Source organism: Hemicordylus capensis, chromosome 11 (assembly GCF_027244095.1).
Source record: "Hemicordylus capensis ecotype Gifberg chromosome 11, rHemCap1.1.pri, whole genome shotgun sequence".
Lineage (NCBI taxonomy): Eukaryota > Metazoa > Chordata > Lepidosauria > Squamata > Cordylidae > Hemicordylus > Hemicordylus capensis.
The window spans coordinates 9,293,457-9,306,435 of NC_069667.1; the positions used below are offsets into that span (position 1 = coordinate 9,293,457).

Here is a 12,979-nt window from a genome sequence, read left to right on the forward strand (position 1 = left end):
GATTTGAACTTGGGTCTCCCTGGTGGTCCAGTTCAACCCTGAACCACCAGACCCCCGGACCGGACCACTGGACCAGTCCACACATCCCTAACGGGGGTTGTGTGTCTCACTTTGAGGGCGGGGGAGGGTGCACTTACCCCTCCCTCCACTTCCCCCCCACTGGCGCCCACTGGCATGCCAGCTACTTCTGCTCTACTTTTGCTGAAGAGCAAACAGGTCAGCAGAAACAGCCCAAATGACCAACCAGCCAAGTCAGGGAAGCAGATGAACATAATACGGAGATTTCAAAAAGATGCATTTCCATTCTTTGCCACAAGATAGAGCTGGCTTCTCAAGAAGAACAAGTTAACATGCTTACACTTCAGCTCCGCAAGGCATAAGCCTTGCCTTTAATTTGCAAATCCACAGAAAATGAATTCAAGCAGGGTTTTTTAAATAAAAAATGTATTTATTGTTAAATTTTTATACCGCCTTTCATTAAAATAATCTCAAGGCGGCTTACAAAACATTTAGAACAACATAAAAAGATAAAAACTGCACAATAAGAATTAAAATGGAATTTAAAAATACAAATCTAATTTAAAAAATTTAAAAAACATGTACAATATACATAAGATACAAAGCAATATACAATATACATAAGATACAAAGCAGCAGCAAACAATGCACTCAACAATGCTGGGGTAAAAAACCCAAGATTTTACTTACTTTCTAAAAACTATGATGGAAACCAAACTATGATGGAAACCAAACTATGAAACCAAACTATTTGGTTATTTGCTGGTTATTTGCTTCCCTTAATTGCATCCTTCAGTATGTTTGCAATTCTGTTTTTGTAGCCCACATTTGCAATGTGAAGGGGAGAGGAGGAAAAATAATCAAGGGTTGTGTTGGTCTTCTGGTTTTAATGAAGCAGTTTAACACCCTAGACTCAGAACACCTTATTCCAAAGCATAAGTTTCCCCATAAACTAGCATAAGTTAGACATCTTCATCAGATGTGTGAAGGAAGAGAAGGAGGGGGGCAGCAGTGGTGGGGCAGCAGTGATACTCTATTGGTACAAGGGAGAGCATGCCTGTGCCACTGGGTAAGGAGCCCTTGTGGCATGGCAAGGCACCAGGAATGGGGTGCCAGTTTCCTGCACCACATCAGGCACTGGGAGGGTGCTTGAGCAGAGGCACTGTTGGATCTGAACCTAGGGGCCCACATCCTGGGCCCTGCTCTCACAAAGGACCCCATTGGAGCTTCCACAGCCCTCCAGTGACATCTGGCCAATCAGGGAAGCATGAGCTCATCAAATGAAATCAAGCAACACAGGTAACACAAAATGGAAGATGGCACTTGAAATGGAGGCTCAAACCTCCAAACCGGTTCGAACCAGTTCGAACTGAACCAGGCTCGGTTGGTTTGAACTCAGACTGGCATTGCCAATGCAATGCCCAGTTTGGCTTGAATTAGAACCTTCAGACTGAACCGGTTCAAATTTGAACTGGTTTGAACTCGGACCTGTTTGCACATCCCTAGGGTCCAAAATTACCTAGCTGCACTACTGCGCTTGAGCCAATCTTGTTCTCCATCATGTGCCACACTGTTTTAAAATATTTTCACAAGCCCAATTCAGACATTATGCTGTATGAGCGTACAGATGTCTGTACACTCAAACACATGCATGTGTGAATGACTGTGCCTGTGCTCATTTTAAAAGTGACCCTGGATACAAGCCCTTCAAATGCATGGTACCGATAGGAAGCTTAGTTCCATACCTGTGTTCAATGTAACATGTGAATGACTGTTCCTGTGTACAGATATGTACACTGTATACTCATTGTATGAGTGTTGAACATAACGTGTGAATGGGTCTACAGTGGACCTGATTCTTCTTGCAGTACAGTGGTGATCTGGCTTATAGTAGGCCTATTCACATGTTATATTCAGCTCTTGTACAATGAGTGTACAGTGTACACAGATACAGTCATGCACATGTTATGCTGAACACAGGTACGGAAGTACACTTCAGATCTGCTACATGCATTTGCAGGGCGTCTATACAGGTTCACTTTTCAAATGAACCCAGGTGCAGTCCTTCTCACAAGCACATGCACATGTGTACAGACATCTGTACAGCATAAGTCTGAGTCAGGATAGTGTCCCACTGCCACTCATGCTGGTCAACAGGATCTTTTCCTGTTGACGAGGAGGGGCACGGAGTCACTTTTCTCCATACAGTTTTGCCCTTGTTTCCAAACCCTGCCACGTTCCCAAACCCAATCCTCAAACCAGAAGCATCCGTTTGGCTTGCCAGGCTGAGCCGTGCAAAGCGCCTGCACTTAGGAGGCAGGATGATTTCATCAGCCTGTTGGTTAGGGCTGCAGCTGGAGCGTCCCGTTTAGGGAGCAAACTGGAGCTTGCTGTTGGGCACGACAGGGTCGAGATCACCTCTCTGATCGCTAGCCAGGAACACAGAAGCCTGTTTATAGAATGTCATAAACAGCAGGGAATGATAGGGGAGGTGGAATTCTAGTTCCAGGAACAGCAATTTACCCCAATCATTGACTGTAATAGCTCCTGGGATAGAATCCATGCCTGAATCCAGGAGAGAGGGGAGGCTGAGCCCCTGTGAGTACAGGTGGAAGCTAGTGGTGAGATAGCTGGCTGAGGCAGGGTGGCCTAAAGGATCAGGCCATTAAGAGCTGGGTGTCCAATACAATACAAAGCAGCATAAAAACTCATTTTAAAATTAGTTAAACATTAGATCAAATCTGAAAACCTGAATTTAAAAAAGCCCAGTTTAGGGTTTTTAATTTGTGTGAACAAAAAGCTGAAAACTAGTTCAAACTAGTTTAGTGAACTAAAAGTATAAATACATCTAGGCATAACATTCATTTGTACAACTGCTTTCTTGCCCCACAAACAAAGCAGAAGGTCAGCCCAGCGGAGGAAGTCTATCTTCATTATCCAAGTTAGTTAGGATAATCAGAATAGGTTGTTTAGTAATTAGAATACCTAAGTCTTTCACGGAGTCTGTTTTCTAAGTAAAGGGCCAGTGCATATCACTATGAGAGCGGGGCCATTTCCCAAAGGACATGGCACAATTAATTTTGCATCCAGAGAGTTCCCCAAATTGGTATAGTAAACCATAGGTCTACTTGTGAATGAGCCAACAGGGGTCTACTCACGAGTAAGTTGATGGGGTCTACTCGTGAGTAAGCTGAGGGGTGGTACCCTCGTGATTAAGCCGACCAGGTCTACTCATGAGTAAACTTACCTGGGTCTACTCGTGAGTAAACTGACAGGGGTCTACTCATGAGTAAGCCAACAGGTTGTACTCATTTGTCACTGGGGGGGTCTACTCCCGAGTAGCCGTTGGGAGGCCTAATCTACTCTTTTAAAGGACTTTTTGTATTTCCTTACAGCCATGTTTTTTGCAACTGGGTAACCACAATTCTTACTGTGTGCCAACCCAATCTGATCTGCTGTGCTTTCTGACGTGTTCTTGCAACCACTGAGTATTTTGTAACAAAAAGCTGAAAACTAGTTCAAACTAGTTTAGTGAACTAAAAGTATAACTACATCTAGGCATAACATTCATTTGTACAACTGCTTTCTTGCCCACAAACAAAGCAGAAGGTCAGCCCACCGGAGGAAGTCTATCTTCATTATCCAAGTTAGTTAGGATAATTAGAATAGGTTGTTTAGTAATTAGAATACCTAAGTCTTTCAGGGAGTCTGTTTTCCAAGTAAAGGGCCAGTGCATATCCCTATGAGAGCGGGGCCATTTCCCAAAGGACATGGCACAATTAATTTTGCCGTTTCCCTCGCCGCCTCTTCCCGGCTTCTTCTGAGCAGCCGCTTCTGGCCGCCCAAGATGTCCGCCGGGTACCGGCGAGCGTGTCTCCCTTGCCCTGTTCTGCGCCTGCGCGAAGCGCAGGCGCAGAACAGGGCAGGGAGGCACGAACACGCGCTTGGTGCCCGTCCACGGACGGACACCAAGCGTTTTATTAGAGAGGATGACATATATTGATTGTTATATATACTGTAATCTTAAATTGTGCAAACCTACTTGGGTTTGGGGGGTATTGCTATGTATATGCTCTTGCTATGATGCAACTGGGTTCGACCGGGCCATTGTGAAAACTCCCAAGAAAATAGGTCTCAAGACATATTCATGCTCTTTTCAGAAGCATTTTCTTCCACTGTCTGTTTCCTTTGGGGTTTTATACTACAGAATGTCACTAGGGCCATAAGAAACATTCTCCCGATGGACCGACGCAATGCAGTTTGGAGTTGGAGGGAGCTTTCTTCCATATTGAGATGATGCATACCCTGACTGCTGTTGGAAAATGCCCAGCAGGCTGTTAGCACTTCTTTGCCCCTTGTGTGTCTGCACCGGAGCACTCTGGAATCAGACGCTTTTCTTCCTCTCTTCTCTTTTTATTGGCAAAACAAAGACCCCCAAATCCAAGCACCCAATCTTGGGCAGAGTGAGACTCAGGTGCGTGTTGTCCTTTGGGAAAGTTCCCAATGGTGTCTTTGAGAAGCCCTGGAAAGTAGCGCAGAGCCGTCCCTGGAGGTGTGTGGGGCTGTGGGCAAATAGGAACATGTGGGACCTCCTTCTCTAGCTTTTGCGGGGCCCTGGGCGAGGGCAGTTTTCAGGAGCCCCTATGATGTAGCAAGATTCAACTTTTTTAAAAGTTCATGCCAGCCAATCTTTGTAGCCAACCACTACTCTGTTTCCCTGCTAAAATGAAGGATTTCCAGCATCTTGTTCTCCTGAAGCCAATACCCCACACAACTGAGAGCCCGTGTGGGGGAGTAGGTAGAGTGCTGGATGAGACCTTGGGAGACCTGGGTTCAAATCCTTCTCTCCTCAGTTATAATACTCACTGGATGACTTTCATCCAGATACTCTCTCTCTCTCATCCCAACATACCTCACAGGATTGTTATCAGAATAAAAGTGCGGTGGCAGAACTGTGTACACCATCCTGAAGGAAGGGCAGGATATCAGTGGCATAAGAAAATACATGTCTGTGCACTTGCCATATACCTATTTATGTTGAGTATTAGCCACATTGCGACCTCCAGTGGAAGCTTCACATGTGCTGTGTGCGCCAAAACAGAAGGAAAAGTCACCTGCTTGCAATCAGTTTAGGCAAAATATATCTATGTCCCCCAACTGTGGTTTCAGACTAGGAAGCAGATTATTATTTAACATTTTATATCCAAGTGTGGCCACACCATAGTTTTTTATAAAGGCATTATAATATTAGCAGTTTTATTTTCAATCCCCTTCCTAATGATCCCTAGCATGGAATTGGCCTTTTTCACAGCTGCTGCACATTGAGTCGACACTTTCAACCAGCTGTCCACCAGGACCCCAAGATCCCTCTCCTGGTCAGTCACCAACAGCTCAGATCCCATCAGCGTATACTTGGTTGGTGGTTTTCATCCCAATGTGCATCACCTTACACTTGCCAACATTTTACCGCATTTGCAATTTTGTCGCCCACTCCCCCAGTTTGGAGATCCTTTTGGAGCTCCTCACAATCCCTTTTGGATTTCACTACCTGGAAGAGTTTGGTATCAACTGCAAATCTGGCCACCTCACTGCTTACTACCCCTGCTTCTAGATTAAAAAATTAAAAAGCACGGGTCCCAGTACAGATCCCTGGGGGACCCCACTTCTTACTTCCCTCCATTGCGAAAACTCTCAATTTATCCCTACCCTGTTTCCTTCCCGTCTTTCAACCAGTTAGCAATCCACACAGGTACTTGTCCCCTTATCCCCTGACCGCTAAGTTTCCTCAGGAGTCGTTGATGAGGAACTTCGTCAAAAGCTTTTTGGAAGTCCAGGTAGACTATGTCAACTGGATCACCTTGATCCACACATGTGTTGACTCCTCCTTCTCCTCTGCTGCTGAGGGTCTCCCTGGAGCTGCCCACGGGGGCCAAGGCAGCCCCCGCGATGGGCTCTACCCCCTCCGGGGGAGAAGACCCGGCTGACCCCCTCCCCCTCGCAGACTGAACGACGCCGCCTTTCACACATAGAGAGGCTGAGCGTGATGAGCCAATCCAGAAGCGAAACGGATCGGGCGGGCGGGCGGCGGGCAGGTAAGATGACCCTCTAGTAACCAGAGGACTCTGTGGGTGCCGCCAGGAGTCGAAATGGTCTTGACGACAGCGGCACACTTTACCATTCAAAAAGGAGGGGGGGAGTAGGACACCTGACGAGGGAGGGGAGAATGATGATGACAGACACGTGAGCGTATCAGATGACCCGACAGGGAATGCGGCGTCAGCGTCAGGAGAGCCCACCCGCAGGCCCCGCCTCCTCCTCCCCGCGCCCCCTCCGGCCCCGCCCCTTGCGCGCGGTGCTTGTCGGGAGGGAGGGGCGGAGAGGCCTCTTCCGGCTGGGGCTGGTGGCGGGCAGCGCGTGGCGCGGGCAAGAGGGCGGACGAGCCAGGTGGGTAGCGTGCTCGCGCGCGTGGGGCTGAGGGTGACCCCGCGGGCGGGGACCGAGGCAAGGGGGGGGCACGCTGGGCGCGTGGAGTGGGCCCCCCGCGCTGGCCTGAAGGTGCTGGCAGGCCCCGCTGCGTGACCCCAAGGGGACAAGAGGGATTCCCTCTTCCTCCGCCCCCGAGAAGCCGGGCGGGAGAAAAATCTCTAGGGTTGCCCGAGTTTCCCTCCTGGAGCCTGGAAGCCTTCCAGTCTAGACGGGGTGAGGAAAAGCCGCTGGCTGGCTACCCAGGAACCGGGGGGAGGGCATCCTCCTCCGTGCTGGGAAGGAGGCAGGCCCTTTCTTCTCTGGTGGCGCTGCTTGAAGACGGGGCTGCTGGGAGTGCACTCCGTGCATTCTCAGAGGCATTTTCTATGGAGGTACTGTATAAGATCTTTTTGTTGACTTTTCCTGCTTCCACTGACAGCCCCTCTTTTTTCCCTCCAAAAGTCTGTCTGAAGCCACGACTTGGTGATGTGGGGAGCCTGAATGCATTGATCTTTGGGGGAATGCCCTCGGCCCCATCTCGGAGGTGTTTTCACCTCTGCATGTCTGCACACATTGATTTTTCTGAGTGCAGCTCTGTGCTTAAAATAGGAATGTGTAAAAGAGCACATTGGGTTCTATACTCTACATAATAATATACTCTGATTCCTTCCTCTCAGTCAGGGGATTAACAATTTTTTGTGGTTGCTTTTCGTGCTGCTAGAATACTGTTGCATGTAGATTGCTTTCATGGGTGGTTAGACTGGGTTTAAATGTGGCCTGGGTGAGCATAAAGAACTTGCCTTGTGCATTTGCACATGTCTTCTTTAAACTGGGCCCTTATCTGCTATGTATTGCAAGGGTGGCAAGCCAGCACCTGCGGTGGCCAGAAATCCTTTCTGTGTACCAACTGCAAATGTTTAAGCAAAACACTGCTGAATGCGTACAGGTAAGTTCTTTTTGCCTGCATGTGTCACGTGTTGGACTTTAGCTACAGAGAATAACTAGCTGCGGTTAATTCCTGCCCTGGAGCTCATTTGCCTGTCCTTCAACTCCACGGTCTTGATCTTGCATAATTGGAGCACTTGTTGGTTCTTCACAGCCTCTGCCAGGCAGTGTGTTCTCTAATTTTTTTCATCAGTGTGCGGAATGAATTTTCTTCTAGGCGTCAGTATCAAGGCAGTGTATGCACATGTGCATTCAGAATGGGGCCTTCCCGATTCAGTCCAAGCAGGATCTAGAATTAACTGTGTGGATATGAAAAGTGAGCGTGCGCACACCTTAGAGGAAACACTACTGCTCTCTTGCTCTCCAAATACTGAGTGGTGGGGGCAGTATTGATGGCAAAAGCCTTCCGCTGAAAATTCTTCCCTTCTTGGTATCTCCAAGTATTGTCAGTTTGAATAGCTCAGGAAAAGGAAGACTGCCATTGTAGTAATAGAGGACAGATGGTTAGGCCTGGATTTGTCGGGCAGAAAAAGCAGAGCTAGTGTTGACTGCCATGTCTTCAGTTGACAGCTGGTCACCTGCCACCCCAGCAGAAGTTCTGGTTTTACTATAAAGCTGTTTTCTTTTTTCTTAGCTCTTCCGCCATTCACTGTGCCAGGGTGATCTGCAAAACCAGCCTCATCTCCCAAGGGCTAAATCTGGCACTTTATTCCTCCCTGCCACTCGTCCCACTCCAAATGACTGCACAGGCTTCTAAAAAGGGTTCTTTTGTTGTATATGGAGACTACACAGTAAAAATGAAGTCTGTGTAGGCCAGGCTGGTATTTATAAGAGCAAAGTGGTGTTCTTGGTATAGGGCATAATCGTAAGACTTAAGTTGACCTGCTACAGAGTGGATAGATGAGCTAGATGGAAGGTACATCATAAGCGCATGGGGAAGAAGGGTGTTTTTGTGAGGGTGAATGTTAAGAAAGAATTGAAGGGAGGGAAATGGGGAAAATACCCCCCCCCCCCCGGAAGTGGGAAAATGAAAGGGGAAAACCTAGAAAGCATCTCTGACTTTTCTGAGCTGAAATAGGCGGTGGATATCTGTAGTCCTGATCTTCTGCCGTACCACCCATACCCTCCTTTCCTGCACTGCCCTATGCTGCAATTTGAATTCTGCATTGCTTTCTTACACTGTAGGAGGCAATAGGTTATCATCCTCTACTTGCTCCTGATAGACAGGTTAGATCCAGATAGAAGGATCAGGTAACAAGAAGTCTGGCCTCCCTCCCAGCAGGCATTGGGAGCAGGATCCCCAGTTCTGTTCCTGTCTTGCTTCCATCTGGCCTCCAGTAAGTGCTAACTTTCTCTTTTTCTTTTTCTTTTTTTACATAGGTTCTGTTTCCAAGAAACACAAGAAGAAGAAAGAAAGAAAATCTTTGCTAGCTGAAGATGTTGCTGTGAGTTTGCCTTAGTTTCCTTACTGTGCATATCCAGCTGCACTTAGGGCAACATCTTTTAACAGTCCTGTTCTCTTAAGTGTTGCCAGTTTTAAAAAAAAAATTGTTGTCTGAGCTTCTTGGGAAGATGCTGTTTGATCTGACACCCTGTACAAAGATGATCACTGAAAATGTATAATCTGTGATAGTTAATATTTGTCAGGCAGCATTTTGCAGTTTTGTTTTGGAGAGGCAGCTTGTTCTGAGCAAATGAATTCTTGCAAGAGCAGCTGTAGGATTTCTCCAGTAAATCCTAATTAATAATCCATCTTTTCCATTCTTCCTAGGACATTCAATACTCAGAAGAATTCTTTATCAAGCCTGAATCCAGAGTGGCTCAGCTGGACACATCACAGTGGCCTCTGCTTCTCAAGGTGAAGATAAGTGCAACTCATCTGTTTACAGAAATGGTCACAATGAAATGTAATGCATTCTAGCAGTTCACCATTTTTAAGTCATCACATTAGAACTAGTTTTCAAAGTTCCATTAAAACTCTCTTTTATGTAAGCCCTTAATTTTTCTGACAAAGAACAACTAGTTAACTTCTCTCATCTGGGCTGAAAAGGGTTCTTTTGAGAGCCAGTGTGGTGTAGTGGTTAGAGTGTTGGACTAGGACCAGGGAGATGAAATCTCCCTTCAGCCAGGAGCCTCACTGGTGACTCTGGGCCTTCTCTCTCAGCCTAACCTGCCTTACAGGGTGGTTCTGGGGGTAAGCATAACCCTATTCACTAACTGGGCTCCTTGGAGGAAGAAAATATATAGTTAAATAAACAAACGTGGGGCTATCTGATGGCTAGAGGCTACCTCCCAGGCTCAGAGGCAGGACACCTGTAAATACCAGTTACAGGGGAGCAACAACAGGTAAGGAGGCATGCCTTCATCTCCTGGTCATGAGCTTCCCAGAAGGATCCACTGGTGGGCTACTGTGGGAAATGGGATGCTGGACTAGAGAGGCTTTGGGTCTAATCTAGCAAGGCTGTTCTTCTATTCTCACTGGGAGCTGTAGATTACATTGGCTAAGAGCAGAAACTTCCAATCCCACTGAGCTCTTGAAAAGGACCGAGCAACTTGTAACTCATGCATGGTTTTTTAAAGCTTGATCTGGCAAGCTTTCATTAAATAAAATGTTGCACAGAGAGTGAAATATGGAATGATAGGTCTACGGTAGTTCTAGCACCAAGCAATTCGCCCAGTCCTACAACCAATCACTTTTGTAGTAGATTATTGGGTGGTTGGTTTTTGGCGTCATTGTATAATGGGTCGGTGTTCTTGTGTAAGAGAATATATGTCATGGTGGTTGTAAGATTTGTGTGGATTTTGGTTTGCTTTGGATTGTGCAGAATTTTGACAAGCTGAACCTAAGGACAGCGCACTACACACCCCTCCCCTCCGGCTGCAATCCCTTGAAAAGAGAGATTGCTGAGTATGTGAGGTAAGATCCTCTGGAAACCCAGAGTACATATTCCCCCTTTTGTGTGTTTCCTGCAACTTGGGCATGGCATTCAGTAATTCAGAATCTGAAGGGCATAAATGAGCACAAGATGAGCATAAATGGTAGGTGAAGTTCTTCTACCTACCCTGTAAGCCCTGGGGAGTGGGGTTCATGTAGTGACATGGCAATATTGGTCATGTGTCTATTTCCAGAATCCCAGGGCTGGGGGACCCTGCAGAGAATGGACATCCCTTTTTCCTCAACGTGCCTGTGTGTTTAGTCTTTTCCGATTGCTGGTTTTGCAACCTCTCTATTCTTGTTTTTGGCATAAGGTTGTTACTTTAAGACAAATGCATGTCTTAATTTCAGTCTTGTTCTTTGAAAAGTAAGCAGAGAATGACCTCTATAAAGGTGGCTGGGAGTAATCACTGTGGTTCTGTCCTAGGACGGGCTTCATCAACCTGGATAAACCATCCAATCCTTCTTCCCATGAGGTGGTGGCCTGGATCCGTCGCATCCTCCGTGTTGAGAAGACGGGACATAGTGGCACATTGGACCCCAAAGTGACAGGGTGCCTGATTGTCTGCACTGAGCGTGCAACACGGCTGGTCAAGTCTCAGCAAAGTGCAGGTATGCCGTCTGCTTTTTTCTCTTATTGGAAAACGATGGTGCATTGTTAAGTGTTGTGTCAGCCATAGCTGCTGCACAGAGGTGGAATAGTAAACTTCTTGTGGCCCCTCCTGACTGCTCTTTTGTCGTCTTCCAGGCAAAGAGTATGTGGGAATCGTACGGCTGCACAATGCAATAGAGAGTGAGGCTCAGCTTTCAAGGGTAAGTTCCCACAAGGCAGGAAAATCTGTTTCAGCTGCTGCCCTCCCATTTGTATAGACATGGCCTCGGTTCAGTTCAAAGTTTATTACGGTCTATGACCAGCACAACAAGGAAAGGCATGGACTAAAAACATGAACGATCATAGCAAAAATGTATTTAATTAGGTAATGAGAATTATGACTGTAGATCAGTATGTGCTAAATGACTGCAGAGCCACAATTCTTTAGAGAAACTGCAGTGTAAAGTGGAATACAATTGCAACTGATGCTGTGAGGTTTTGGAGGTGGAATCCGAATTCTGTGCCAACTGAGAGCCAGATTTCTATAATCTGAATAAATTACACAAATTGAGTAGATTTCGGTTAGGTAACTGAATTTGTTGCATAATTCTGCTTTTGCCCATGAATAAAGCAGAGGAGAAGTTAGCAGATAATCCAAAGCTTCTAACTTTACATAGGAAGTTGCCACATACTGGGTCAGACCATTGGTCCTCAGTATTGCTTTCACAGACTGGCAGCGGCTTCTCCAAGGTTGCAGGCAGGAATCTCTCAGCCCTCTCTTGCAGAAGCCAGGGAGGGAACTTGAAACTTCCCTCAGGGGAAGATCTTACAGTGCTCACACTTCTAGTCTCCCATTCATATGCAACCAGGGCAGACCCTGCTTAGCTAAGGGACAAGTCATGCTTGCGACCACAAGACCAGCTCCCCTCTCCAGTTCTGTTTGGGGATGTTTGGTTTAGTATTGGTACTTACTTGGGCTGCCACTTGATTAAAGACCTCTTAGGCTGTTCAACAGCTCCCGTCATCCCTGGCCGCTGGGGCTGGGGTTGATGGGAGCCGTAGTCCAACAGCTAGAGAGCACAGAAGTCGTGCAGCTCTGGGCTGGAGGCTACTTCTCAGGTGCCGGTTTTTCAAGCTAGACCACTGACATGCTCTGCCCTTCCATTCAGGTGAATGCCATCTGCTACGGTGCAAAGATCATGCTGCCTGGCCTACTACGGTATGAAGATGGCATTGAGGTCAATCAGGAGATTGTTGTGATCACCACGAAAGGAGAGGCAATCTGCACAGGTGAGAAACCTGCGGCGGGCATCCAGATCCTCGTAGATGTGTGCACTTTGAATTGTGTGTTTGAGAAGCAGGTTGAGTTAGACCATCTAGCCCAGTGCTGTCTGCTCTGACCAGCAGTGGCTCTCCGAGATCCTAGGCTGAAGCATTTTACATTTTATGTCGTTCTGCTTGAACTGAAGATTGCGGGGACTGAACCCAGGACTGTCCGCTTGCAGAGTGTGGGTTCTGCCATCATACTTGACTGTGCTTAGCTACACGAGAGAACTACCCAGAATAACTAGGGTGATTTATTGATTGTAGGATCAATAAACTTTGAGAAAGTTTATTGTCAGTTTATTGATTGTAGGATCAATAAACTTTGTGAATTTGTTTCCCGTTGCTTGTATCCTGCAGGGTTCTTTGCTCACTTGGCAGAGTGGAATACTTCTTTTTGGGTTACTCTTCCTCTACTCAAGATCCTTTCATGCAGCTGACTTGTTCTGACTTTTCCTCTGTGCGTGGTTTTCTCCTGTAAACCCAGAAGGGCTTGGTGGTTAATGATGGCATTTGCCTCTGATCTAAAACTGGCAGTAGGAGTGACACTGTTCACATTGCACCTGTATGGCAAATAAACCACAGTAGCTTTTGTTGTATAGTCTTAACAACCTTGTGTCTGTTGTGGTGTGCCACTTTGCATAACTCTTGTAAAAAAGTGACTAAAAGCATAATCAAAGTGACACTCTGCAGGGTCTATC

The 12,979-nt window shown here is 46.7% G+C and overlaps 1 protein-coding gene across 1 annotated transcript in view; it reads left to right on the forward strand.

Moving 5' to 3' along the window:
* LOC128335589 (H/ACA ribonucleoprotein complex subunit DKC1-like) overlaps nucleotides 1-12,877 on the forward strand; it is a 51,275-nt gene extending 38,398 nt beyond the window's left edge. The window contains exons 2-9 of the mRNA XM_053274132.1: nucleotides 6,284-6,462; nucleotides 8,809-8,873; nucleotides 9,200-9,286; nucleotides 10,254-10,345; nucleotides 10,791-10,975; nucleotides 11,112-11,176; nucleotides 12,125-12,245; nucleotides 12,639-12,877. Coding sequence (XP_053130107.1) covers nucleotides 6,284-6,462; nucleotides 8,809-8,873; nucleotides 9,200-9,286; nucleotides 10,254-10,345; nucleotides 10,791-10,975; nucleotides 11,112-11,176; nucleotides 12,125-12,245; nucleotides 12,639-12,718 — 874 coding nt within the window. The 3' untranslated portion in view covers nucleotides 12,719-12,877. The remainder of the gene's footprint in view (nucleotides 1-6,283; nucleotides 6,463-8,808; nucleotides 8,874-9,199; nucleotides 9,287-10,253; nucleotides 10,346-10,790; nucleotides 10,976-11,111; nucleotides 11,177-12,124; nucleotides 12,246-12,638) is intronic.
* The last annotated feature ends 102 nt before the right edge of the window (nucleotides 12,878-12,979 follow it).